General features: G+C 43.0%; 1 protein-coding gene across 1 annotated transcript in view; it reads left to right on the top strand.

Moving 5' to 3' along the window:
• Positions 1 to 25,798, top strand: part of ITGA8 (integrin subunit alpha 8) — a 181,501-nt gene extending 155,703 nt beyond the window's left edge. Inside the window, exons 28-30 of the mRNA XM_065398815.1 lie at positions 3,162 to 3,263; positions 23,457 to 23,579; positions 25,712 to 25,798. Of these exons, the coding sequence (XP_065254887.1) occupies positions 3,162 to 3,263; positions 23,457 to 23,579; positions 25,712 to 25,798 (312 nt within the window). The remainder of the gene's footprint in view (positions 1 to 3,161; positions 3,264 to 23,456; positions 23,580 to 25,711) is intronic.
• Positions 25,799 to 27,278: the final 1,480 nt, after the last annotated feature.

Genomic DNA, 27,278 nt, shown 5'->3' with positions numbered 1-27,278 from the left:
GAGTTCATTTATAAATCACATGCAGAATCCTACTCCAACGTGAACAGTTGAATTCATAAACCATTTTTTCAGGCAGCAGGAGTTATAAATTTCCTAACAAGAACAGGAGTTTTGCGGATACAGACTAACACGGCTGCTACTCTGAAACCTGTCAAAAATTTCCTAACATGTATCATAGTAAACCACAGTAAAATATATCAGCAGAAATGAGAAATGCCCAAGTATTTATGTGACTTTGTCTAAGAATTAGAATGTTGTCAACTTAGTTTTGAGGAATGGAACAAGCTTTAAAAGAAGAAAATAATCTGCGACCGAGATAAAGAACAAGATGCCTGCTCTGAAGACTCTGTCTTACACAATTTAAATGCCATGAAATCTATATAAAACATCATTCTTATTAGGCAACCTCCTGTCTTAAGTGACTGCCCCAAACTAGTTATCTCTATTAAGTGCCAATCTAGTCCTTCTTTACAGCATTAGAAGACCACCTATGCTGAGGAGCTGATTTGTCTGTCCCTTCGTGGTCACTTAAGACAGACTTCTCTCTACTGCTCATTCCTAACATTGGCCTAAAGGAGCAATTAAATATGTTGTGATATTAAACATTCCACTGCTATCAATATGTTAAAACAGCTAAGTAATGGCACAGCCAAATGAATTCCATAAGGCAATAAGTATGTTGGTTTCATGTCACCAGTCATGTCACCAGTAAATATTCTGACATATTTGACAAGCAAACTGTGTTAAAAAGGGAGAGGGAGAAATTTTCAGAAGTATGTGTGCTAACAAAGCTGCCCAACTTTGTGTGTGCTCCACGCTCAAGCAAAAGATCCAGGTTTCGTGCATGCAGAGGTATGTGTGCACAAAAATCCTTCCCACATAACGAGCAAGAAAATAGCTAACAGAAGATAATTGGAGTCTTCTGTTCATTTTGCTCTGGGAAGCAGCTGAAAAGGGAGTAAACATCCTTGAACTGAAAAGGGTAAGAAAGTTAATGCCACAGGAAATCCCATAGAAAACCAACACCTTGCACGTGAGAGAGAACAAAAACTAGCTAATTGAAAACTGAGTCTTGTGAAAGAAACAAAGCTCCAAAATGTGCACTGGATGGACAGAAAGAAAAAGGACTTTCTATATCCTCTCCTGGGAAAGGACAGTGAGGGTTCAGAATAAAAGTTAAACACAAGTACAATTAATGGAAGAAAATGAAATATAATAACTGTATTATGGGATAGAAAGGGTTTCAGGATAATCCAGGACTATAATGTATAAGATACAGAATGAGATCACAAAGAGTGTCAGAAAATGGGGAGTATTGTGTTTCTTCTTAAAGTGGGTTATTAAATAAAACTATGAATTGAAAAGAACAGAACTGGCTTTCTTTACTTCTCAGCTAACTCTAGAGAGTGCGGAAAGTTCATAAGTGTTTGAGGGAACGAGGGGCTAAAAGAAAGTGAGCTTTGGATTGTATCAGGTAACAATTATACTTGGCTCATGTTACTACGGTAATTCAGACTCCATGCCAGTTCATTCCTTGGCCACTCAACATAGTCTGCAAGCAGCTGGTGCCAAATTTGAGGGTAGCTTTGGTTACGAGGTCCCCATTTTTATATAAATCAACAGTACACACTCATCTGGAATACTGTGTTAAGTTCACTCACTCCTCCATCTCAGAAAGATTATAACAGAATTTGCAACATAGGCAGCAAGAATGATGAGGGGGCATGGAAAACCTCTCTTACGAAGAAAGAATGAAAAGATTAGGATTGTTTATCTGAGAGAAGAGACAAATGAGAGGGTACACAGTAAAAGGAAACAAAAAATAAACGATAAAGAGAAGGTTGATCTGGAACCTCTGTTCTCATGAACAAGAACATTCACTGAAACTGAAAGGTGGCAGATTCAGACTGATGATAACTGAAATGCTTTCTCACACAAAGCATGATTAGCTTGTGGAACCCATTGTCATAATATATCTTTAAAGCCAAAAGCTCTTAACAGGATTCAGAAAGGGATTGAACTATAGTTATGGAAAACAAGAATATCCAGAGCTATAATAGTAGATGCTTTAAAAAAAAGTCAAGAGTTTTCTAAGGGATATAAACTTTCCTGCTTCAGGGCTTAAGCCAATCTCTGACTAATGGGGCTTAGCAGGAAACTTTTGCATGGGACAGGTTATCCCTTAACTGCCTACAGCAAGTCTTGCACTTTCCCCTGAGAGATCTAGTGGGAGACTCACTGACAGGATATTGGATGAGACAGACCCTTGTTTGAGCCCATGTAGGCAATTCCTATATTCCTTTGACCTTTAGGAAATGGGCTGAAACCATTTCATCTAAAAGTTCCAGAATGAACTTCAGCTGGTAACAGTTTGTTGTTGCTTCTGACCTGAACCAGATTAAAAACCATGGTATCCAATAAAGACAGACCATCTCTAAATTAAAGAATCTTAATTAAAGGAGGGATGCATTTTGAATAGTAAAGGTCAAGCAGCATGTCTGGGGTTTTCTGTAGTGAGCAAAGGAAAGACCAAATAAAACTGCTATTGATGGGACTTGTATAGTGCTATACGATCATTCTGCATTCCTATTGCAATTGCTGATGGACTTTAAAAATACAAATAGTTTTGTTTATATTTTTTTGAATCAGTTTTATGTTAAAAGTACCAAAATGGGTAAATTAAGCTAAGCATGCTTATTTCTATAGTCTTGGACTGTCATTCTTCATTGAGATGGTATGGCCAATTCATATTAGATCAGCAAGGAATCCTAACGCCTTCCTGACAGTTTGAAAACAGGCCTGGAAATCTGAAGATGCACAGAGCTTTTCCTGAGATTGGAAATTAAAGTCTACATTTCAAAACTAAACATAACATGTGCACTCACAAAACCCCATATTTGCACTCACAAATCTTCTATTGCACTGGTAAATATGTGCACTTTTTGCAGGTGCATCCCTCATCACCTCCTTTGAAATGCATGCAGTATTTAGGTTTTCAGCTTCACACTTCAATTGTTGTTGTCTTTGTATTGTGGTATCACCTGTAGGCCCCAGTACCATTGTGTACAATAAAGAGCTTACAGTCAAAATATGTGATGTCTTTCTTGTATAAATTTTCAAATTTAAATGTATTCCTTGTAAATCTTTTTTTGTATTTCCAGAGAAATAATTACCAGTATACCCTTTCTTCCAATGTGTCCTTTGAAGTTAAGAAGATGCCATATAAAGTGCAGCCAGCAAAACACCCTGAGGGAAGCATAGCAGTAAGTATCACAGAAAATATGTTAAGATTTAAGCACATGAATTACTTTGGTCGTCCTGATCACAGTTGTGAAGGTTTTCTATATGTATGGAAAAGCAAAACCAGTATTTCCTGTTTCCGGTGTGAGTTCCTTGAATACTTTTAAAATGAAACTTCCTTATTGCTCGTCTGTACATGAAGCTGATATGACAATGAACTCCATTTTAAATTAATTACTGTTCTTTAACAAATTGTAGCATTGTGCATTGCTTTAACTTCAATGCTGTTAGACTTTTCGTGCAGAAAAATCTTTGTACCATCAAAACCAACTCTAATTAACTCTGTAATTTCTTACTGTGGGCAAACAATCTGAAGGGAAAACCTTGTGCAACTTTCACCATCTTGTCTCTGTTATGTTCATTGTTTTTAAACATATTACTGGTCTCCTCCCAATCAGCAGCATGCCTCAAGGGTAGAAAGTATGTTCCACCCATAGAACCCTCTGTCCTTGTTTGTCATGGAGTCACTCTTTTATGTCCTGATTTTCAAAAAGGCCTCCACTCATCCTCTGGATTTCCACCCTCAAATAATTGCAGGCTTGTGATATCTAATTCATCATTTCCCCTTAAAATAAGGTAGTTAGATTTCTAGGAGCACCCCTCCCCCCCCCCTTACTTTTAGAGAGGGGGAGGTTTAAGTGAGCCTAGGTTATTGGGGAAAGGGGTTCTGGGACTCAATTTTTATGTAAATTTTTGTCATGACCAGAGCAAGGGCGGTCAGAACAGGAGTTGGGAATCAGGCCAAGGTGGATACCAGAAGGTCAGAGTCTGAGACAGGCCAGAGGGCAAACCCAGAGTCTGGCGTCAGGAGGCAGGCAGGGTAAGGAGGCAGGCAGGGTCAGAAGCCGGAGTCTGGTGGCACTCACACGCAGAGCCAGGCAGGCAGTCTGTGTTGTTGCTCAGACAGCTCCCTGTCATGGTGCCAACAAGTCAGTGGGCTACAAGGAGCTATCACTCAGGTCCTGCTGGGTATTTCCTACCGAGCCCAGCCTCACAGGATCCTCCAACGGGAGCCCAGCCTAAGTGTCCTGTGATGATGGGGAGGCATCAACAGCCCAGAAATCCTATGGTCCTAGGTTCTAGACCTGCAGGTTCTTCCATCATTTTGAGAGACGGGAAGCTGGAGTTTGAAGGTAACCAAGTTAATCTGCTGGAACTAGTGGTCCAGTTTGTGGGATGGTCTCCTGGTCTGGAGGTGTTTGTCAGTGAGCCATACCTTTTGGCCTACCATAAATACTTCTAGGTGGTTTTTGAGTTCTTCCTGAATCAGGTGCATCTATTGGAGCCATGCAATGGCAGCATGGTTTGGTGAGGCTGCTGGTAACATTGGGGGGAACTGTAATTAGCAAAGAAGGGGCTCTGACCCATAGAGGCATGGTCAGTGTTATTGTAGGAAAACTCTGCATATGGCTAGACCAATTGTATTGATGGTAATTTATGAAGCACCTCAAGTACTGCTCCAGTACTTGGTTCACCTGTTGTTGTTCATCTGTTTGCGGGTAATATGTGACGGAGGTGGATATCCAGACATCCAGTAGCCTGAATGCTTCACCCCAGACGCAAGAGCTGAATGGTGGGCCTCAGTCAGAAACTGTGTGGTCTGGGAGTCCATGGAGTCAGCCCATATTGTGCAGTAGAAGCTGGGCGATTGTCTTGGCAGAAGGCAGCTGGTTGCAGGAGATGAAGTGGGTCATTTTGGTCAGGTGGTCCACAACCATTAAGACTACATTGTGACCATCAGATGGTGGGAGTTCCATGATAAAGTGTAGGTTGATGGCAGACCATGGCCTAGCTGGAGGCTCCAAGGGTGCCAAGGGGTCTATTTTGGGATATCTCGGTACAAGCACAGCACTCGCAGGAGTCCACGTATGTTTGGACCTCAGCTCGCATGTGGGGCCACCAGAAAAAAATGGGTAATCATGCAAAAGGTCTTCCAGCAGCCAAAGTGACCCACCAGTGGAGCGCCATGGCACAGTCGTAGCACTTCCATTTGGGGGCACCCTCAGGACACATACACACTCATCAAAGTACATTACCCCATCCCACAGGGAATAGCACATCTTGGCCCCTGATGGCAGGGCCTGCGTCCCTTGAGCAAGCAGGTCTTCCTTTGAGGTGGACTGGATGAGGGAGAGCAGGTCTTGCTGAATTGTGTTGCTGGCAAAGTTACCAGGCTTGAGGAGGTAAGGGCCTCAAAAGTCAGTTCTTTGCTTCCCCCATAGTATTCCCCTTCTGTGATAGAAGTATCTGTGTAGATACCTACCTTGAAGTAGGTAGTCGTGAACTTGAACTGAGAAAAGAACAAGGCCCACTTTAGCTGCCTCTGGTTCAATGCTCAGGCCTTGCAGAGATATTCGAGGTTCTTGTGGTCAGAGAAGACCTGTACTGAGTGCCAAGCCCCCTTGAGGTGGTGCCACCATTCTTAAAACACCATTTTTATGGTGAGCAGCTTCTTGTCCAGTATTTAATAGTTCATCTAAGTGGGGATACATTTCTGGGAATACAATGCACAAGGGTGCAGAACTGACTGGGGCCCGAGTTGCTGTGAGAGTACCACCTTTAGGGGCCACATTGGACACATCTGCTTCCACTATAAATGGATGAGTCAGATCAAGGTGTGCCAGGATCAGGCTGCGGTCAAGGCAGCTGGTCAAATACAAGCTGGTCTTTGGGCAACCAAGCGAATTGCAGAGCTTTGCAGAGGAGGGAAGTCAGGGGAGTTATTAATTGAGAGAAGTCAGCGATGAATATTCTATAAAAATTTGCAAAGTCCAGGAAGCACTGAAGTTCCCAGAGGGCCCAGCATGCTGTCTAGTTGTGGATGGCTTCCACCTTCTGTGGATCCAGGGCCGGCGCTTCCATTTAGGCGACCTAGGCGGTCGCCTAGGGCACCAGGATTTGGGGGGGCGGCATTTTGCCACCCTCGGCGGCAATTCGACAGCGGGGGGTCCTTCCGCGCTCCGGGTCTTCGGCGGCAATTCGACAGCGGGGGGTCCTTCCACGCTCCGGGTCTTCGGCGGCAATTCGGCGGCGGGTCCTTCACTCACTCCGGGACCCGCCGCCGAAGTGCCCCGAAGACCAGGAGCGCAGAAGGACCCCCCCGCCACAGAATTGACGACGACGACCAGGAGCGCGGAAGGACCCCCGCCTAGGGCGCCAAAAACCCTGGCGCCGCTCCTGTGTGGATCTATATGGATTCCTTCTGGGAAGATGATGTATCCCAAAAATTCAATGTTGGCCTGGTTGAAGGTGCGTTTTCCAGTTTGGCATATGACCTATGTTTCTGTAGTCTCCCCAGCACAGACCAGACGTGGTAGTGCTGCTCTAGGTTCTCAGAAAATACCAAGTAGATAATTACATATCAGTCCAGGATATCCCTGAACATGATATTTATGAAATACTGAAATGTTACAGGGGCATTGATCAAGCCAAACAGCGTCATCAAGTATTCAAAGTGCCCATATCAGGTACGAAAAGTAGTCTTCTGTTCATCCCCAGGCTTTCTGTGCACTAGATCGTATGCCACCCAAAGATCTAGTTTTGTGAAGATCCTGGCAGTCGCAGGCAGTCCAGCAATTCCAGAATGAGGGGCAAAGGGTACCAATTACGCATGGTCACTTGGTTCAATGTGCGATAGTCTAGACAGAGGCATAGTGACCTATCTTTCATCTTCACAAAAAGGATTGGTACCCCCGCTGAAGAGAGAGATCTCTGAATGAAGCCCTAGGTGAGGTTTTCTTGTATATACCCACATAGTGCCTCCAGCTCTGGTTCAGATATGGAGTATATCGATCCATAGGGCATCTTTGCTCCGGGCTGTAGGTCTATCAGGCAGTCATAGTCTCTATGTGGGGGTAGTGAGTCTGCATTCTTCTTCCCAAACACATCCAGGTAGTCGTGGTACTTGTCAGGGAGGCTGAGGTTCTGGCCTGGAGTCGCTCCCCTGCTTTCCGGGGTTCTGCTTCTGAGGGTCTCCTCCCATCCTGGGGCCTTGTGTGTGGGTCACTTGCAGGTTGATTGCTTCATTGGAGGCACACTTTCTGACAGTATTCAGAGGAGAAGCTAATACTCCTCTGCCACCAGGAGATACATGGATCATGCCATTCCAACCAACAAATGCTGAGAATTATCGGGAAGAACAGGGAGCAGATCACATCAAAGCATATTGTTTTTCAGTGCCCTTCCACTATGGCCTCTGAGGGGATGGTCTCCCCAGTCACAGGTCCAGATGATGAGGTGACCCATCAATAGTTTCCACCAGGTCTGGTGTGGGTTTTGACCAGAAGGGGATCTGCAAGGTATTGGCTGCTTCATCATCTATAAAGTTGGCAGCAGCCCTGGTGTCCTCATTGCTAGTTCTGGGGGGATCTGCTGCACCTGCCCCAAGACCTAGGTGGTGGGATTTTCCACACAGACTAGCTCATCTTTTACCTTATCATTGAGCCCCCAGCAGAACTGGTAAAGGTGGGCCACCTCATTCCATTCAACATCAGCCACAAACCGTCGGAAGTGAGCAGCATAGGTGATGGCCGGCATTTGCCTCTGGCAAAGCTTCCGGAGGGCAACCTCTGCAGAGCGGCCACAATGTGGGTCATCAGAGATGCTTGCAAAGGCTTGCAGGAGGGTGTCCCAGTCAGAGAGCACTGGGCTGTTCTGCTCCAACACGGGGGAGGCCAAATCAAGCATGTCTCCTGAGAGCAGGCTGACTATTAGCCCTGCCTCAGTCTGGTCTGTGGGGTACATTTGGGGGCAGAGCAGGAAGAGAAGCCTGCATTAGTTCAGGAAACCTTGGAACTTCCAATAATCCCTGTCAAATCACCCAGGCAGTGGCACCACAGGGGCTGCTTGATCCGTTTGGGAACACAGCATCACCACTTCTCCCTGCGAGTGTGTGAGTTGCTTGTGGAGTGAGCTGCACCACCTGAGCCTGCCAGTGGGCTACCTGCTCACACAGGCTCTGTGCTTCCAATGCACAATGCGTAGCGTGGGTCTTTAGTGTGAAGTTCTCGCCTGCAGACAAGTGACGTGGTCCTGCAGCTCATGGGCCCTCAGGGGGCTGCTGGTTGGAAGGCAGCCCATTCTCTCCATCATCTGTGAGGGGGTTGGATGGCTTTGGGGGCAAGGGTGAAGGTTGGTCTGAGCAAACTGTCATGAGTGGGGCGTGAGCAGTCAGACCTAGTGGGAGTCGTGAGTCAGGAGCAGAAGGAGTTGTGAGTCAGGCCGAGTCGGGTACCTGAAGGTTAGAATCTGAGACAGGCCAGAGATCAAACCAAGAGTGAAGCATCAGGAGGCAGGCAGCATCCAGCCTAAGCCTCCTGTGGTGATGTGGAGACATCAATGACCCGGAATCCTCTGGGGTCCCAGTTTCTGGCCCTGTGGGGTTTTACGTTTTTGTTGTTGCCGAAGTACTAAATTTGGGGAATAAAGTAGAAGAGTCTGTTCATACAGGTGTCCAATTTTATTTTTTAAATGAGCGCAAGGGAGAACTCATTTGCCAGTACTAACTGAAATAAATAAATAACATGTCAGTGCAATATAAGAACCAAAACCTGAATCCTTTTTGTTCCACATATTTAAGGAGGTTTATCATTCTCAGTCCTCCTCCTTTACAAAAGATATAAGATCAATCAATTCAAACCTAAAATTAAATCCTGAGCCAACAAAATATAATCTGTCTACCAATGAGTCCTATTAAGGAACAGAATATTTTCTGGCCCATAAAACCAGTATAGTGATATAGTTTTAGATTTACACAAGCAAAATGTAGTGTATGGGAGTCAAGCTATAGAATTTTTCTTCCTTTGGGTTACTTTTTTTTTTTTTTTTTTTTTTTTTGAACAGGTGCTTGTTGTATAGTTGATTTATGTTTAGGCTTGGAAACAGAGGGTGAAATCCTGGCCCAATTGAAGTCAGTGGCAAAACTCCCATTGACATCAATAGGGCCAGTATTGCACCCTGCAAGTTTTGATGCTCAATATACTGTGTTCATACAGCGAGGTTCAAAGGCTCCAAGCTGAATGATAAATTCGGGTTATTTGTGTTTTCTGCAACATGTGTTCCATTATAGAAACACATGTTGCACAGAACGTTGTTGATCATACTGCATCCATCTGGTCTGAAGTGCTTTGCCACAGGTGATAGCCTGCTGTTCTCAACAAGTCTCAGATGATCTACTAAATGATCAGATAAGCCTTTTTTATTCTTTTACTCCAGTAGAATGCTTGTTATTTGGTGTAGATGATTTATGCACAATTCCTGTTATGGCAACTGTAAAATGTTGAAAAATGATAGTGCTTTTATGTCTTCTCCTATCTGACTATCACAGTGGATGTTTGCCAACTCTACAGCTTGATGTGATATGTGTACAAGATCTTTTGAAGTTTCACTTGTGAGAAGAATTTTTCTTGAAGTTCAGCAATACTTCATATTTTTTGCTCTTTCTGTAAAAGATCAGTGCTTGTGGTTTGAAAGTATCTATCCAAGGATTTATTTGGAAGTTTGTCTTTTCGTGAGATAGGGAAAGGGGCAGAAGGCTAATAATTGTAACGTTTTTTAAAATCAATTTGCAACATGCTTATACTTCATAAATAATTTGCACCCTCCGTAGGCTTGGAGTTTAGGTAAGATATACTGTAATAAATACAGCATACCCCCAATATGCTACTACTGCTTATGTGGAATCTCTTTATTGGAGGTTTGTGTGATGGGTTCCCCCCGGGGTGCCACCTGGAACTGGGGTACCACTGAGCCCTCTGACCCACCAGCCTGGGCTCCCTCTCTCACTGTGCTGCTGTGACAAACTGCAGACCCAGGCCCGGGCCTACACTTTCACCAGCATACACACGGGTAGGGACACACCCAGCTGCAGTTACATGCAGACTCTTTGATCAGCCACTGCATGTGAACCAACAGTAGAGAGGCTACAGCCAAAATAACCACCAGCTTCCCAGCCTAGACCCGAGAGCTGTACCATCCTGCCCCAGTCAAAGCCCTAACCAGTATGAATTTATTAACCAGTTTGCCTCCTCCTCAGTGTGGAGAGGAAATGCAACAGCCTTTGCCCCTTGAGCTACGATTTCCCACACATTTCACTCCAACTCATCAGTATAGATAAAGCAAAAACAAGTTTATTAACTACAAAAGATAGATTTTAAGTGATGATAAGTGATAGCGAACTGAACAAAGCAAATAAACAAAATAAACAAAAACACAAACTAAGCCTACGATACTAGGATATGAATTAGCAAATTCTCACCCTGGGAGATGGTACAAGCAGGCTGCAGATTCTTAAGGGACAAGCTGCACTTGCTTTACAGCTTGGAATCCCCAGGTCTTTCATACAGAGGCTAGGAATCCCTTTAGCCTGGGTCCAGCACTTTTCCCAGTTCAGTCTTTGTTCCTCAGGTGTTTCTGGCATCTTCTTGTGTGGGGAGTGAAGAATCACAGATGATGTCACTTCAGGCCTTATGTAGCTTTAGCATATGGCTGGAACCCTTTGTTCCAAAATTCAGTTTGTGGAAAAACACTGACATCCCAAGATGGAATCCAGAGACATATGGCCTGGTCTCATGACCTTGTGGAGTCATAGCAGCCATTACTTACAGGCCGTCTGGAGAGTTCTCAGGAAGGCTCACCAGGTGGGGGATAAGCTTCTCCTAAGGCCTATTGTTTTTCCTAAGGGCCCATTACTCTGAATAGGCCATTTCCCCACACACTATCTAGACTGAAAGCATCTTGCCTAGTGGGTGTCACCCAGGTGTAACTACATATGAAATACAGATACATAGTCAGTATTCATAACTTCGGATACAAAAATAATACATGCATACAAACAGGATAAATGTATTCAGCAAATCATAACTTTTCCAATGACACTTCACATGACCCATCTTGTACAAAATGCATCATAATCATGCATAATTATATAATAATAAAATCGCTGTGAAGAATATGGGGTGCAGTGTCACAGTTTGCAAACATGGTACCCCATTCTGTATGATCCTCTGCTAATAGTGGATGAATAGTCCTTTTGAATCACCAAGGGTACCACATCATCCATCCAGGATCTTCTTTTTCTGCCTCATGTTCTTCTGCCATCAATTTTCCATTCCAGTGCCCATAAACATCACCTGCGTTGGTTTCACAGTCTATCTTTTTTTTTTTAGAATTCTTCTGTAGCACACCATAATTTGAAGGATCGTAGTTTCTTTATTATCAGTTGTTTGAATGTTCATGTTTCAGAGCTGCAATTTAACACAGACCAAAGGTGAGTTTTTAAGACTTGGAATTTAGTCTTCAGATTTACGTCCTTTCTCATCAGATATTTACTCTTCCAGAATGTCCCTTTTGCTCTTGCTATTCTGGTGCTGATTTCAGTATCCAATCTTCCATTTTCTACAATGATTCTTCCTAAGTAGCAATAATTTCTCGTTTGCCATACAGCTCAGTCATTCATTGGGATCTTGCATGTTTTCGCAGGATCCTTGCATATGACCATAGTTTGCTCAATACATTACAATCTGTCAGAATTGATGGATACAAAAGTATTAAAATAATTATACTGGAATCAGAAGGCGATTATAAAGGGAGATGAAAATGAAAATCTAATGGAGATCAAGAGAGGAGTCAGACAAGGTTGTTTAACGTCACCTTCTTGATTCAACATTTATAGAGTGTTTGATTAAATTAATTGAAGAAACAGAAGAAGGTATAAAGATGAATGCAAAATCGGTGAATAACGTTTCTCTGACATAGTGCTGTTGGCTGATTCAGAAGAAGGTCTGATGAAATGAGTGGAGATTATAGTTTATACAGCAGACTTTTGTATATATTTGAAGTTACATACTTAAAATTAATGGGAATATTGGTAAAGTTAAAATTAAGCATTTATACGTGTCCTTGCAGGATTTAGGGCATGGTATTTTTGTCATGGGATATGGTGCTTATCTTGTACATGGTGGGGAAAGAGGAAGGATGCTGGAAACGTAACTGAATGGTGAATCGATTACAATAAAACTAAATAGATCAGATGACCCTTAGGAACAGTTTACTCCTGCTCTTCAGTAGCACTCTATAATGGGGCCTGATCCTAAATCTATAAATGTAAAGTGGAGTCTTTCCATTGACTTCAATGGGCTTTGAATCAGACCTGTATATTGTACAACTGGAAGTTCTTTCTTGCTAAAGGCTGTAACGTTCAAGAGGAAATTGCCATTTTGGTATAGATATAATTATTGTAAATAAGATTTTATGCATTCCTTCAGTAATGTTTGCACAGGAAATTCTTTGTAGTAAAGACTGAGGTATGGGATTAGTATAGCTGGTAACTTCCTTGACTTTGGTTATGTGACTCTTGAGCCAGTTTTGTATTTGATAAAATGAAATTACTTTTCTTATCTTAAATGTATAATAGGATCTACCCAGAATGACTTTGGCATAGTTTGTTTGATCAATTTTTCTACAGTGAACAAAGTTGGTTTTAATACACTTTTTTTACTCTTTTGTTTTAAACGGTGTTATACAGTATGAACTATTGGGTATGTTTATTTTAAATAGCCTTGTAATCCCTAAGAAGTCTGTTTACACAAGGCATTGTAATATGTAAACACAAATGTCAATATTAATTATGACACCAAGCTCAAGGGAGCTTTTACATATTGCTTTGGGCATTTTTTCAAAACATACAAGAACATTATACTGTAAATGTTTGATGGTAACATGTAGGAGTATTAAAGAGGTTACTTATGATCTATCAACCCCTGTAAGAAAAATGATTAAAGATTAGATGAAAAGCAGATTAATTGGCTGTAATGTTATTGCAGTAGCAATAGCATTACAAGAATAACTAACTTAAAGCTACTGTTTCTTAAAATAGCAGATAAATCAGATAGCTATGAATAAGCTGGCATTTTAATAATAAAACCGTTTCCAAAAGGAATAAAGATAAAAGGTTAACATTGCAATGAGCATCCTATTTGGCACTATGATTTGCTTAGTTACTGGTACTTATTTAATGCTGGGAGTGCTCAACACTTTACAAGACACAAAGATAAACACAGTTTCTGCATTTCCAACAGGACCATGATCTGTGAATTAACTAGCCTAACACAGGCACTTTCTAGGCTATAGTTTGGACCTGTCTGGAGGAAAACAGAAAGGTGCATAAACTCTGGCAAGTCATGTGTAAAAGTATAATTAGGCAGGCCAAAAAAGAATTTGAAGAGCGACTAGCAAAAGACAAAAACTAACAGCAAAAAATGTCTAAGTACATCTAAAGCAGGAAGCCTGCCAATCAGTGGGACTCCTGGATGATTGGGATGCTAAAGGAGCACTCAAGGAAGACAAGGCCATTGCAAAGAAGCTAAATTTAATTCTTTGCATCGGTCTTCACTGCAGAGGAAGACAGGGAGATTCCAACATGACAGCCATTCTTTTTAGGTGACAAAATCTAAAGAACTGTCCTAGATTGAGGCGTCAGTAGATGAGGCTTTGGAACAAATTGGTAAATTAAACAGTAATAAACCAGATGGTATTCACCTAAGAGTTCTGAAGGATCCAAATATGAAATTGCACAATTACTAACTATATCAGGGGTAGGCAACCTATGGCACACGTGCCAAAGGCGGCACGTGAGCTGATTTTCAGTGGCACTCACACTGCCCGGGTCCTGACCACCGGTCCGGGGGGCTCTGCATTTTAATTTAATTTTAAATGAAGCTTCTTAAACATTTTAAAAACCATATTTACTTTACATACAACAATAGTTTAGTTATATATTATAGACTTATAGAAAGACCTTCTAAAAACGTTAAAATGTATTACTGGCACGCGAAACCTTAAATTAGAGTGAATAAATGAAGACTCGGCACACCACTTCTGAAAGGTTGCCAACCCCTGATATATTATGCAATCTGTTGCTTAAATCAGCCTCTGTATCAGATGACATGAGGATAGCTAATGTTACTTTGATTTTTTTAAAAGTCTCCAGAGGCAATCCTGGCAATTACAGGCCATAAGCCTAAATTCAGTATCAGGCAAATTGGTTGAAACTTTAGTAAAAAATGGAATTATCGGACACATAGGTGAACATGATATGTGAGGGAAGAGTCAACACGGCTTTTGTAAAGGGAAATTATACCTCACCAATTTATTAGAATTCTTTGAGGTTGCCAGCAAGTATACGGACAAGGGTGATCCGATTGATATAGAATCATAGAACCATAGGGTTAGAAGGGACTGCAAGGGTCATCTAGTCTAACCCCCTGCTAAGATACAGGTTTTGTTGTGTTTCAACCATCCAGCCTCTTTTTGAAAACCTCCAGTGAAGGAGATTCCACAACTTCTCTAGGCAGTTTGTATAGTATAGTATAGTACACAGTTACATGTGAAAGGATTGAAATTCTTCATTTTACTTTAAATGTTGTTTTCTAGATTATTCCTAAACAGCATGCTTTATCAGAAACAACAGGAGCTTACTTGAAAATGGTTTGCTTAATTTCTATGTGGCTATTTTAATGCACACTGGGAGAAATATCTCCTTAAATCTGTGATATCACTCTACCCTTTAAACTTTGCAACCCTAAAAATTAGTATACTTGACAGGAGGGTGCCACTGTACTTCAACTTTCAGAAAGCCTTTGACAAGGTCTTAGATCAAAAGCTCTTAAGCAAAGTGAGCAGTTATGGGGTAAAAGGGAAGGTTCTCTCATGGATCAATAACAGGATAAAAGATAGAAAACAAAGGGTAGGAATAAAGAGTCAGTTTTCACAATGAAGAGAGGTAAATAGTAGTATCCCCAAAGGATCTGTACTGGGACTGGTGCTGTTCAACATTATCATAAATGATCTGGAAAAGGGGGTGAACAGTGAGGTGACAAAGTTTGCAGATGATACCAACTAAATGAAAATAATTAAGTCCAAAGCTGACTGTGAGGAGTTACAAAGGAATCGCACCAAACTGGGTGTTTGGGCAACAAAATGGCAGATGAAATTCAATGTTGATAAATGAAAAGTAATGTACATTGGAAAAAAATAATCCCTACTATGCATACAAAATTATGGGGTCTAAATTAGTTGTTATGACTCAAGAAAGAGCTCTTGGAGTCATCGTGGATAGTTCTCTGAAAACATCCACTCAATGTGTAGCAGTAGTCATAAAAGCGAACAGAATGCTTCCATTAGGATGGGGATAGATCAGGGGTAGGCAACCTTTCAGAAGTGGTGTGCCGAGTCTTCATTTATTCACTTTAATTTAAGGTTTCACGTGCCGGTAATACATGTTAACGTTTTTTAGAAGGTCTCTCTCTATAAGTCTGAGGGGGGGGTGGAGGTGCAGGGCAGAAGGCTGGGTGTTTGGGGGACTCAAGGTCAGGGCAGAGGGCTGGGGGGTGGTGGAGGTGCAGGGCAGAAGGCTGGGTGTGTGGAGGGACTCGAGGTCAGGGCAGAGGGCTGGGGGGGGTGGAGGTGCAGGGCAGAAGGCTGGGTGTGGGGGGGACTCGAGGTCAGGGCAGAGGGCTGGGGGTGTGTGGAGCTGCAGGGCAGAAGGCTGGGTGTTGGGGGGAGGTCAGGGCAGAGGGCTGGGGAAGTGTGGGGGTGCAGGGCAGAAGGCTGGGTGTTGGGGGCGACTCGAGGTCAGGGCAGAGGGCTGGGGGGGTGGAGGTGCAGGGCAGAAGGCTGGGTGTGGGGGGGTTCAGGGCAGAGGGCTGGGGGGGTGTGGAGGTGCAGGGCAGAAGGCTGGGTGTTGGGGGCGACTCGAGGTCAGGGCAGAGGGCTGGGGTGTGTGGGGGGGTGCAGGGCAGAAGGCTGGGTGTTGGGGGCGACTCGAGGTCAGGGCAGAGCGCTGGGGTGGGTGGAGGTGCAGGGCAGAAGGCTGGGTGTTGGGGGCGACTCGAGGTCAGGGCAGAGGGCTGGGGGGGGGTGTGGAGGTGCAGGGCAGAAGGCTGGGTGTTGGGGGGAGGTCAGGGCAGAGGGCTGGGGGACTGTGGGGGTGCAGGGCAGAAGGCTGGGTGTTGGGGGCGACTCGAGGTCAGGGCAGAGGGCTGGGGTGTGGGGGGGTGCAGGGCAGAAGGCTGGGTGTTGGGGGCGACTCGAGGTCAGGGCAGAGCGCTGGGGGGGGTGGAGGTGCAGGGCAGAAGGCTGGGTGTTGGGGGCGACTCGAGGTCAGGGCAGAGGGCTGGGGGACTGTGGGGGTGCAGGGCAGAAGGCTGGGTGTTGGGGGCGACTCGAGGTCAGGGCAGAGGGCTGGGGTGTGTGTGGGGGTGCAGGGCAGAAGGCTGGGTGTTGGGGGCGACTCGAGGTCAGGGCAGAGCGCTGGGGGGGGTGGAGGTGCAGGGCAGAAGGCTGGGTGTTGGGGGCGACTCGAGGTCAGGGCAGAGGGCTGGGGGGGGTGTGGAGGTGCAGGGCAGAAGGCTGGGTGTTGGGGGCGACTCAAGGTCAGGGCAGAGGACTGGGGGTTGTGGGGGGTGCAGGGCAGAAGGCTGGGTGTGTGTTGGGGTGGGGGGTTTCAGGGTAGAGGGCTGGGGGCTGTGGGGGGTGCAGGGCAGAAGGCTGGGGTGCTCGGCTCGTGGGGGTGCTCCCAGCCCCCTGCCCTGAGCGGCTCATGGCAGGGGGCTGGGAGGGATATGCCCTGTTCCACCCCCTTCCCCCAGGCCCGTCCCTACCTCTCTCTGCGTCCACTACGGAGCAGCGAGCACGCTGCCGCTCGGCTCTGCTCTGCTCCCCCTCCCCCTCGCAAGGGCCGTCGCCGGCAGGGAGAGGGGGAACGAGGAGGAGGAGGAGGGGCCGGAATGCACCACGTTGTGGGAAGAAATGGGGGAGGGGGGGAGCTTGGCTGCCGCAGGACCAAGCTTCTGCCTCCTGCCCCCGCAGGGGACAGCGGTGGGCAGGGGGGCTGAGTGGGGCTGGGGGCTGGGACCCCCCCACCGCTCTCCCCTGCAGAGGCAGGAGGCAGAAGCTTGGTCCTGCGGCAGCCAAGCTTCCCTCCTCCCCCTTATTCCCCCAGCGTGGCGCTTTCCGGCCCCTCCGCCCCTCCTCTTCCTCCTCTCACCGGGCAGGTAGCGTGCCGCAGGTTGCCGACCCCTGGGATAGATAATAAGCCAGCAAATATCATAATGCCGCTATATAAATCCCTGGTACTCCCACACCTTAAACATGCATACAGTTTTGGTCGCCCCATCTCAAAAAAAGATACATTAGAATTGAAAACGCTACAGAGAAGGGCAATGAAAATGATGAGGGGTATGGAACAGCTTCTATACGAGGAGAGATTACAAAGACTGGGACTATTCAGTTTAGAAGAGCGATGACTAAGAGGGGATATGATAGAGGTCTATAAAATTATCAATGGTGTAGAGAAAATAAATAGGGAAGTGTTATTTACCCCTTCACATAACACAAGAACCAGAGATCACCCAATGAAATTAATAGGCTCCCACACACTTCCTTGTGAGCTATACTGTCACCTACCGCACCACAACTTTACTTCTTGCTCCTGGCAGTCCTCATTGTCACAGGTGGGCAAATCTACACACACACACACACACACACACACATTCCCCTCAGATTCCAGCTCTGCGCTTCAGCAGCTCCCCCAGCAATGTAACAGACAGAAAATCACAATGGCCTACTGCTGCATCCCTGATGTGAATCCCTTCATCATGACAGAGAAAAGCACAAGGCATTTGCTTTGTTCAACATAGGGAAAAAAATTAGTATTGGCCATATTTAATGTGTCAAGTGGAATAAAATGTAATGTTTATCAAAATGCAATGCTGAACAATTGGTGTCTAACACTGTTGGCATTTCTTATGGGGGGATAGCTCAGTGGTTTGAGCATTGGCCTCTTAAACCCAGGGTTGTAAGTTCAATTTTTGAGGGGGCCACTTAGGGATCTGGGGCAAAATCAGTACTTGGTCCTGCTAGCGAAGGCAGGGGACTGGACTCAATGACCTTTTAGGGTCCTTTCCACCTCTATGAGATAGGTATATTTAAATCTGTCCTAAATCAAAATCTTACGTAAAAACTGTTTGTGGAGAGTGTGCATGACATATGGCCGCTGTGTAGATATTAGAATAAGGAAGGCAAAAACTGGAAGGATGTTTTGTTCTTTCTCCTTCCTGTGGGTGTTCAGAGCCCGCAATCTCAAGTTGTCTATCAGTGACTGCATTATTAGGCTTTGTGCAGTGTGCAGCAGGAACACAGGGTTGTTATGTTCTAATGCTAGTGTGAGTGCAGGCTTTGTATAGGCACAACTAGGATTAAGCATTAGGCATAGTCCTTCCCATTGAGAGGAAGTAAATTTCAAACAGCTTGCACAACCACTTCTTTGCTTTCAAGAATACAAAGCAAAGAGGTGCATGGGATTGGTGGAGAATGGGCATGGGTGAGGAGACGTGGGTTTATGTGTGATGTATAGCATGCAAATAAAGCCTTTAGCTATGCATTCCCTTCTCTGGCCTTACTCCTGCTACAAGATTGGCATAATTTGGTGACCATGCAGCAGCACTCTCCTTAAATAAAAGACCATCTTCCCTTACACTGCCTGACTTATGCAACACTCTGAATCTTGTGAGTGTTACACTCTGCACCTGCACAGGATTAAGGCTTTTTATTGATGTTACATAATTTGTAAGCTCTATAGAGACTGATAGGAGGATGGCACAGCCTTGCGGCAAAGGGAAAGGGTTGCAGCTCCCACTCAGACTGGCAAGGTGATAATTGGTTCACAATTCATCATTATTTATTATCTGTATTAGTGGAGCACTCAGAAGACCCAATTAGGAATGGTACCCCATTGTGTAAGATGCTCTGCCAAAACCATAACACACATTACCTAACCTAACGTGTTTATGAGCTAAATTGGGACAAGGTACAACAAATGAGTGCAACAAACAAATGAAAGGGATGGGTGAGAGGGGATAGGGTGATAGGAGCCAGTAGTTACATAAGCGAGCTATGGGCCTGATCCAAAGCCTGTGGAAGTCAATGGGATTCTTTCCATTGATTTCTGTAGGACTTAAATCAGGCCCTGTGTGTACAATTAGATGGTCATGACTTATTTAAAGGTCGTCTTAAACAAAAAATAAAGCAGCTAGCTGTAATGTCTACTGGCCACTTGCCTAGCCCTCTAGTAATTTTCTTGTTAAAAATGTGCAGTGTCAATAAACTGTCACCAACTGGCTCTCTACCTACCCATACATAACTGGCTAATTTCTTGTAGGTGTACTGTCTTTTTTTTCATAATGCCCTGTTACAATTGTTAATATTATCCCTCGTGCAATTTCTTTGACTCCTGGGCCTACTGCATTTAAGTACCCTGCATTACTGCTTACACCAGGAGTGAATTTGGCTCAAGATATCAAGATCAGCAATGGCTTTATCACAACAATTTTGCAGGCAAATAAGTTTTCTCTGAGTCCATCAGATTCAGGCTGATCAAAGGTGCTACTTAGATCAGCTTCTGGTTGTGAATTTCAAAGGTTTCTTGACATGCCTGTAGGTCTTGCTTTACTGCTTCTTTCTTGTCACCGACAGCCTGAGACAAGTAACACCAGTACTAGGGCCCAGTACTGCACCCCTTTATGAAAGCAATTCTATTGAAGTCAAATGAATAACCAGTGTGGAACTGATGTATGTGAGGTTGGCCACAGGCCTATAGTTTTGATCATATTGAGACAGAAATATTGCTCCTTGCTCGTGAAGTATTGGGAATCAAGAACTTTTCCAATAGAGACAGCACTTTTTTTCAGATATATCTTATCAGTCTAGCTCTCTCTTCTTGGGCTGTCTGTGAGGTTTTCTTTTTCTTTTTCTTTTTTTTTACCCATTCTTATCCCTTGCTCAATACTTAATCTGAGCCTACAAGATTTACCTCAGGGTTCCCACCATAATTTTTAAGCAGCAGAGAGAAATTCTGCTCCTCATTAGGCAGCTCCTTGCTCTTTTACAGATTTTGTGCAGCCACTCATCTCTGCAACTCTCATGACTATTTTGGCCAGATAGGCCTTTTTTACCAATTTATTGTTATCCATGACAGAGTTTTCTGTGTGCAGAGTCACTGCAGACAGAGCAGCTGACCTTGCTCTCATTCTTGCGGCCTTTGCATTTTAATGCCGGATACAGTATTGCTGTGCGACACAAGGAAAGCCATTCAAAAATATTTATTAACATATTAAACTAGGAGGCCTCCACGGTTACTGCTGAACCAAGTGGTGTAGAAAGCCTACAACATTCTACAATGCTCAATAGGATGTGAAAAATACTACAGTGGTGGTATTGTTTCCTTTTACCCTGCTATGTGGGGACGGGGAGTGTTTGGAGGGTAGTGGGAGTTTTGTGGTGTTTATTTGAGAAAGGAAACAAATTTCACTTAATTTAATTGGATAAAGAATATATGATTTTTTGCATATTTGCATCCAAATTCCTATGGAGCATGTTTACAAATGAATGCAGTATCAGGGTTCAATAAGTGTGCCCAGCTGCAGTGGAGAAGCATGGTAGCTGAATGTGTCCATTGCAAGATCAATGACAATATGTCTAACAATGTTGGCATTTAACCAATGGGACTCTGGCCAATCTTAGTGTTAAACACCATAAGGACTGGATAGTTTCTGAGGATCTTCTGGGGAACCCACATGGTACATTGTAGCTGGAAGATAAGTGTTCTAGCCTTGCTAGGTCAGAACTGTTATCCAGAACATAGAATCAGGTAACAGAGTCCAGATACTACAGTGACTGCACTCTAGAAGTGTAGATAGATGTGTCTCATTAGGTCATACTGATCCTCCCACCACCCTCCGCCTGCTAACTCTGCAAGTGCTGCCTCAGATCAGGAACCAGAGGCACAGAGATGGAAAATGTGGAAAGGACTGGCTTATGCAGTTAGGTATGATGGTAGTTGGGAGCAGGAATAGGGTCTGCTGGTGCTCACAAAAAGAGAGGGAGGCCATGATTGAGGGAGGGAGGGAGGGAGAAAGAAAGAAAGAGAAAGATCAGGTTCAGAAAGGAAGCTGGAGATACTGTTTAAAAAAAAAAAGAGCAAGAAAGATAGATGGAAGGAGTAGAGTTATCTTGGCACTTGTCCATCACACTACTGCGGTAAGTTGACCTACGCTATGCAACTCCAGCTAAGTGAATAATGTAGCTGGAGTCGATGTACCTTAAGTCGAGTTACTGCGGGGTCTACACCACAGGGGGTTAACAGGAGAAACTCTCCTGTTGACTTACCTTACTCTTCTCATCAGGGGTAGAATACAGGGGTCGACTGGAGACCGATCTGCAGTCGATCTGGCGGGTCTTTACTAGACCCACTAAATCGACTGCCAGTGGATTGATCTCAGATTGTCGATCCTGGCTGTAGTGTAGACCTGCCCTTAGAATCTTAATCACTAAAATGACTCATTCTAAGGGCTAAGGGGTTATCATCGATCTTCAAATTGAACACTCCATTAAAGTGAATGAGTAAGTTCAGAACTATTTGGTTATAATTGGCCAGTTAGCTAATTGCCAAAGCTTAGCAAACAGAGAATTGGTGGCAGGGCTGAAAAAGTTGGGCCCGATTCTCCTCTTTCACTAGTTTTACACTAGTGTAGCTCTGTTGATTTCAGTGGAGATGATTCAATTTTACACTGGTGTAAGGGAGAGGAGCATCAGAACAGCTAAATCTAGATCCTGATGAGTTAATTATAAGGGAACAGGGGAATCTGCATGGGAGAATTTGATGAAAAAGAGACTTAGCTGGCATGACGAGGGCCAAGAGAGAGAGTGAGGAAGATCTTGGCAGACACCAGAAGGATAATACAATATTGGACTAAAGTATTTAAGCCTAGAATGGGGCAGAGGGACGAGCAGTAAGCAACAGACTCAGTAAGTAGGGATTCTGATTTCCTAGCGGTACCTCAAGCAGTAAAAGTAGAAGACAGCTTCAGAAGGCATATAATCAGTTTGCTTTGGAGACTGCCTGGTAGTTGCATTCCATCATGAAGAGCAGGATGAGTTCCATCTGCCACAAACTTACTCTGCTTAGGCTGAAGAGGAATATGTGAGATGGGTCCAGCAGAAAACCCAAGACAGAAATAACTTCCTAGTGCAATGGAAAGGAGAAAGATAGAGAAAGATGGCAGAGGATGTAACCTATGAGTAAGGAGATAAGGAAAGCTCAAGCTAACTCTTTCGACGTAGAAACATCAGAGAGAAACCAAGTAACAAGTGAGATTGATGAGGAGAGCTTTGAGCAGTATCTGAGGGAGTAGAATTAACTGGGTATGAGGTATGGAGGAGAGAGCCAGGAGATAATTTATTGGGAAGACCGGAGGGGAAAAAGCTAGAAGGGCAGTTAGCGTCATTTGTTACAATGAAGGCTTGGAATCTAGATGATTTTGTAAAATCAGTGGGAAGACCTTAACTCCTCATAATTCACATATTATCCACACCTGCTGCTTTCTAGAGCCACAGACAATGAAAGAGATGTTGCTATACTTTCCAATTACTTCACAATACAGTAAAATGGTCATTCTACATTTACACTAAGCGTCCTTTAAGTATGACAGAATAATGTTAGAGAGAGTTCAAAAACAACGGTATTTTTGTGCATTATGCTTATATTACATGGATGAAGTTCTATATGAGGAGTTTAGCTCTTGGGCTGCTTAGCTGAAACATAAGGTAATATTAAAAAAATTGTATTGCTTTGTCAGCAAAAGTTTTTAGATTACAACATATACCGTAGATGGTACATATTTTAGTTCCAGCAGAGAACTTAGGCTGAAATTGGTTCTTGTTTACACCATTGTTCAGAGTAATTCTATTTAAGTCAATGGTATTACTCTGGATTTTACACTGGTGTAACTGAGAGCAGAGTTTGGTTCCTTGTATGGTTTTGAAGTGTTTACTGTTAGTTTGGTGAGCTTCAGAGTGATTCTATATTCAGTGGGTGAAAATGTTTTATATTATGTCTAATATAAGAGGTATTTATGTCTGTGCAAACCCCATTTTTAAGGATTATTGTAAATAAGGTTGCAGAAGTTGCAGCAAATAAAGTTAATGTACAAGAACTGTGGGCAGTATATCTTTCTAATCTGGCAATTTCATTGTGTTTCATTTTCTGGTTTCATTTCTTACAGAATCTTTGTTCATTTACACCTCATATCTTTTCGTTTCAGATAAGAACGTCTATCATTTGGGCTACTCCAAATGTCTCCTTTGTAATCCCTTTATGGGTTATAATACTAGCAATACTCCTTGGATTGTTGGTTCTGGCTATTTTGACCTTAGCTTTGTGGAAGGTATGTTGTATTATTATTATTATTTACCTAATGAAACTTGGAAGGATGCTTACAAGATTTAGGATGACCAACCAAAAAAAAAAAAAAAAGGAGAGAGAGAGAGAGAGAATGAGAAATTGGAATCTGTGACCTTTAAGAGTTTGGAGCAAAAGCAACAATAGACTTATGTCTTCTTTGATGTGGCATATGACGACATGCTTATGTAGCTGACTTTTGTGAAGGGACATTGTTTTCAAAGTCTTCGTTGTTATGAAAGTCTGGTTATAAATGGTTTTACAGAGTTTGGCTCTGATTCCCATGACTTATGATCTTTTTTCTGGAGTGTTTAGGTTCATAAAGCACTTTTGTTTTGTTTTCCTTGAATCCTTAAGGAACTGCCATTTTTGTTAGCACGTAATTATACAATCCCTCACCCAATTTGGGAGGAGATTACTTTTAAGGAGATTTCTTTTAATATTACCAGGTTGTCTCTGATTTTTTTTAAATTACAAGTCATAAGATTTGGAGTCAGTGAATTGGTTGATTTTTATTTCACAGGTTTTAAAACAATCTGCTTCTTCAGGGTTCCTGGAAACATCCCTTATAACACTAGAAGTTGAAGTAGTTTCATACCCATCACTTAGTCCTTGGAAAAAGTGTCATCTCTCAACGATCTTTACTCTGGCCCTGTAAAATGGCCCCCCAACTCAAGGCCAGCTGCTCATCCCTTTGTCACTTTATTTCACTGATTTGAAATTCTTTCAGTAATTGTGCCTTACTTAACCACTTCTGAATTGGGATAAACACAAACTGTCTCATTAGAGTCACTGTTGATGTCAAAATTCAAATCAGGCTTTTAATAGTAGCTGTCAAAAGCAGCTTTTATAAATTTAGATTTTTGTTTACACTTTGGGATCCAATCCAGCTTTCCTCTTCCACCTAAAGCTCCCACTGTCTTCACAACGAATGTTATGAATAGAAAATAATTAATAATCTAGCCGGTCTGACAGACTGTACCTGCCTTTCGGAAGAATATATAACAGTGCAACATAGCATCCAGGGTATGCAAAGTGCTATTGTCCATTGAGAATGCTGTATTATCTTGCTGGCACCGAAGGGTGAAATTCTGGCTCCATTGAAGTCAATGAGAATTTTGCTACTGACATCATTGAAGCCAGGACTGCATTCAAAGAATGGAAGGTGCTTTTCAAAACAATAGGGAGACAAGATCCCTGCTCAAGGAGTAAAGCACTTTTCCTACTTTGAACATTGTATACATGTACTAAATAATAATAGTACAGCATCCTACATGGACAGAAGTGCTATTTCTTCTGAAAGGACAGGTACCATATGATGGACTGGGTGGCTTTTCTCTATTCACAGCATTTCTAATGTTTTCCTCTGGAGCGCATGTTTCCCTTGTTCTTAATTTTTCTCTACAAAAATACATTTAATTGGACAGAAAAAAGTAACAAACTGTGTATGAGTGATGGAAGCAAGACAGACATTTCTACTGTTGTTCATTTCTTTGAATTTATTACAATGATTTATACTTATCTCAGTCAGATGTCTTATGCCACTCCTTTGTGTTCATTTATTCATATGATGGGACATTTATGATGTAACTACTTTGGTGCTGTTTATGCCTTTCCTGTAGAAGTGAACCTTAAATTCACTAGAATATATTTAATATTTTATTTATATATAGTAGCTACAGAGCAAAAAAATGGTGGCATTTAAGGTGATCTCACAAGATCCTAATCTCCTTCAACTCCCATTGACTTTGATAAGAGCTGAGGGTGGTCAGTACTTTGCAGAATAGTTCTATTACAACTCAGTGCATTCTTAAAATCTCCTGGAATTCCCAATATATAGTGGGTTTATGTATGTAATTACCAACATAAAGGGCAATGTCCCTGCTCCAAAGAGCTTATAAACAGTGAGCCCAACTCCACAACTCCTATTCAAGTGAGTAGTTCATACTTATGCAACTAGTTCTGTTGACTCCATGTGAGAGCTAAGAGTGAAGAAGAGCCCCTAAGTTAAGGTTCAACATGGCGAGGGATGGAGGTTAGAGGAAAGGAGCATGAGCTGCAGGAGAACAGTCATGTGGCTGCCTTATTGTGATTTCTCTGTTGGCTTGTTTTCTGTAGTGCGGCTTCTTTGACAGAGCTAGACCTCCTCAAGATGACATGGCTGACAGGGAACAACTGACAAATGACAAGACTACTGATGCATAAAAGAGGAGAGTGAAGGTTCAATTCAGAGTCCCTCTCAAGCCTAGAAGTGTGCTAAAGATTAAATGAAGGATTTCTTCTACCAACAGTCTTCCTTTGAAATTGCAAGTGCCATGATGTTGTAATCTGATCTATGCAACGTTTCTGAAAATTCACCACATGATGATGATCCTGGGCAGAAATCAGCCTTATCACTGCCTTAAAGACATAATCCGTCACTGTGCAAAGAGTTTTTGTACTATACTTCAGTCGCTCTAGATTTTGACAGATGTTTTTGAGCACATGTGGTGTGTTAAATCACTTTCAGAATAACCCAAACCTTGCAAAGATGAAATGCCTGCATTGCTGTATCATCTAGAAGATGGATCAGGACAAAGCTTTCAAACACTACTGTATCATGCAGAATATTTTTGACACCTCCCTAAGGATAAGAACTTTTATGAAATTGTGGCTCAGGGAGACAAGCAATATATTGGTACTGTGAAAGTACTTCTGAAGCAGAAAGGTAGTCTCTAAAGGACTTTATACATGGGGCACAAGTTATTTATTTTTCCACCTTTCTGGGAAGAGTATCAAATCTAATTGTAGATTCGGAGTTTTAGAGAAGTAAATCATATCATGGAAATCATTTGCTTATCTCATATGTAAGTAGACAAGTGGCCTGCACATTCAGAACAATTTTCTTGGCTACAAGGGTGATTTGGGGAGCAGGGGAATTTAAATATAATTGTATTGGAAGGGGCATACAATAACATATTTTAAAGATATGTTATACCCTTTTCAACCTGTAGATGGCAGCACTAAATTCAGTGGATCAAATCCATTTTTGGTGAAAACTAGTGCAACATCAATTGAAATCTGTGGGAATTTTTGCCCACCTTTTTGCTAGGGCTGAATTTCTCACCACTATTTCCGTGTACTTATTTCATTAAAATATCCTCTTAAAAATGCTACTGCATATTTTGTTGAATTCATGACTATTGTGTCATAGGTGACAACACTTGATTGATTTAAAGGAATTATAAAATACAGACCTAACAATGTGTTTAAGATATTTCAGCAAGTTAAGTTTTTGGGTAGAGTGTCCTATAGTTATCTCTTATTACAAAAGAGTCTTGCAGAGAAGGTGCACTGAATTTGCATTTATATAAAAAGTAGGATGCAAATCATCCAAGGCTGAGATGACCCACAGAAGGAAAGACATTTTGTTGTAAAGGCAATAAAATGTTCATTTGTTTCTTTGCTGCTTCTAAGATCCAAAAGACTAGATCCATAATTCACCAGTAACTCTTTCTATAACATCAGTAAATGGCCTTTATTTAAGCTGGATTCATCCAGCTATAGAGCTGTGCAAACCATCTGCATAAAACCTTGAACCATCCTGTGCTTGTCCTGAGTTTGAAATTTGCTATGTTTTGTGAATCTAGGAGGAGGGCGTTCATTTTCTGACACACACACACACGCTCCTCATTCTCCTTCCTTC

The sequence above is a fragment of the Emys orbicularis genome, chromosome 2 (assembly GCF_028017835.1).
Source record: "Emys orbicularis isolate rEmyOrb1 chromosome 2, rEmyOrb1.hap1, whole genome shotgun sequence".
NCBI lineage: Eukaryota > Metazoa > Chordata > Testudines > Emydidae > Emys > Emys orbicularis.
This window is presented reverse-complemented; position numbering and strand designations above follow the sequence as displayed.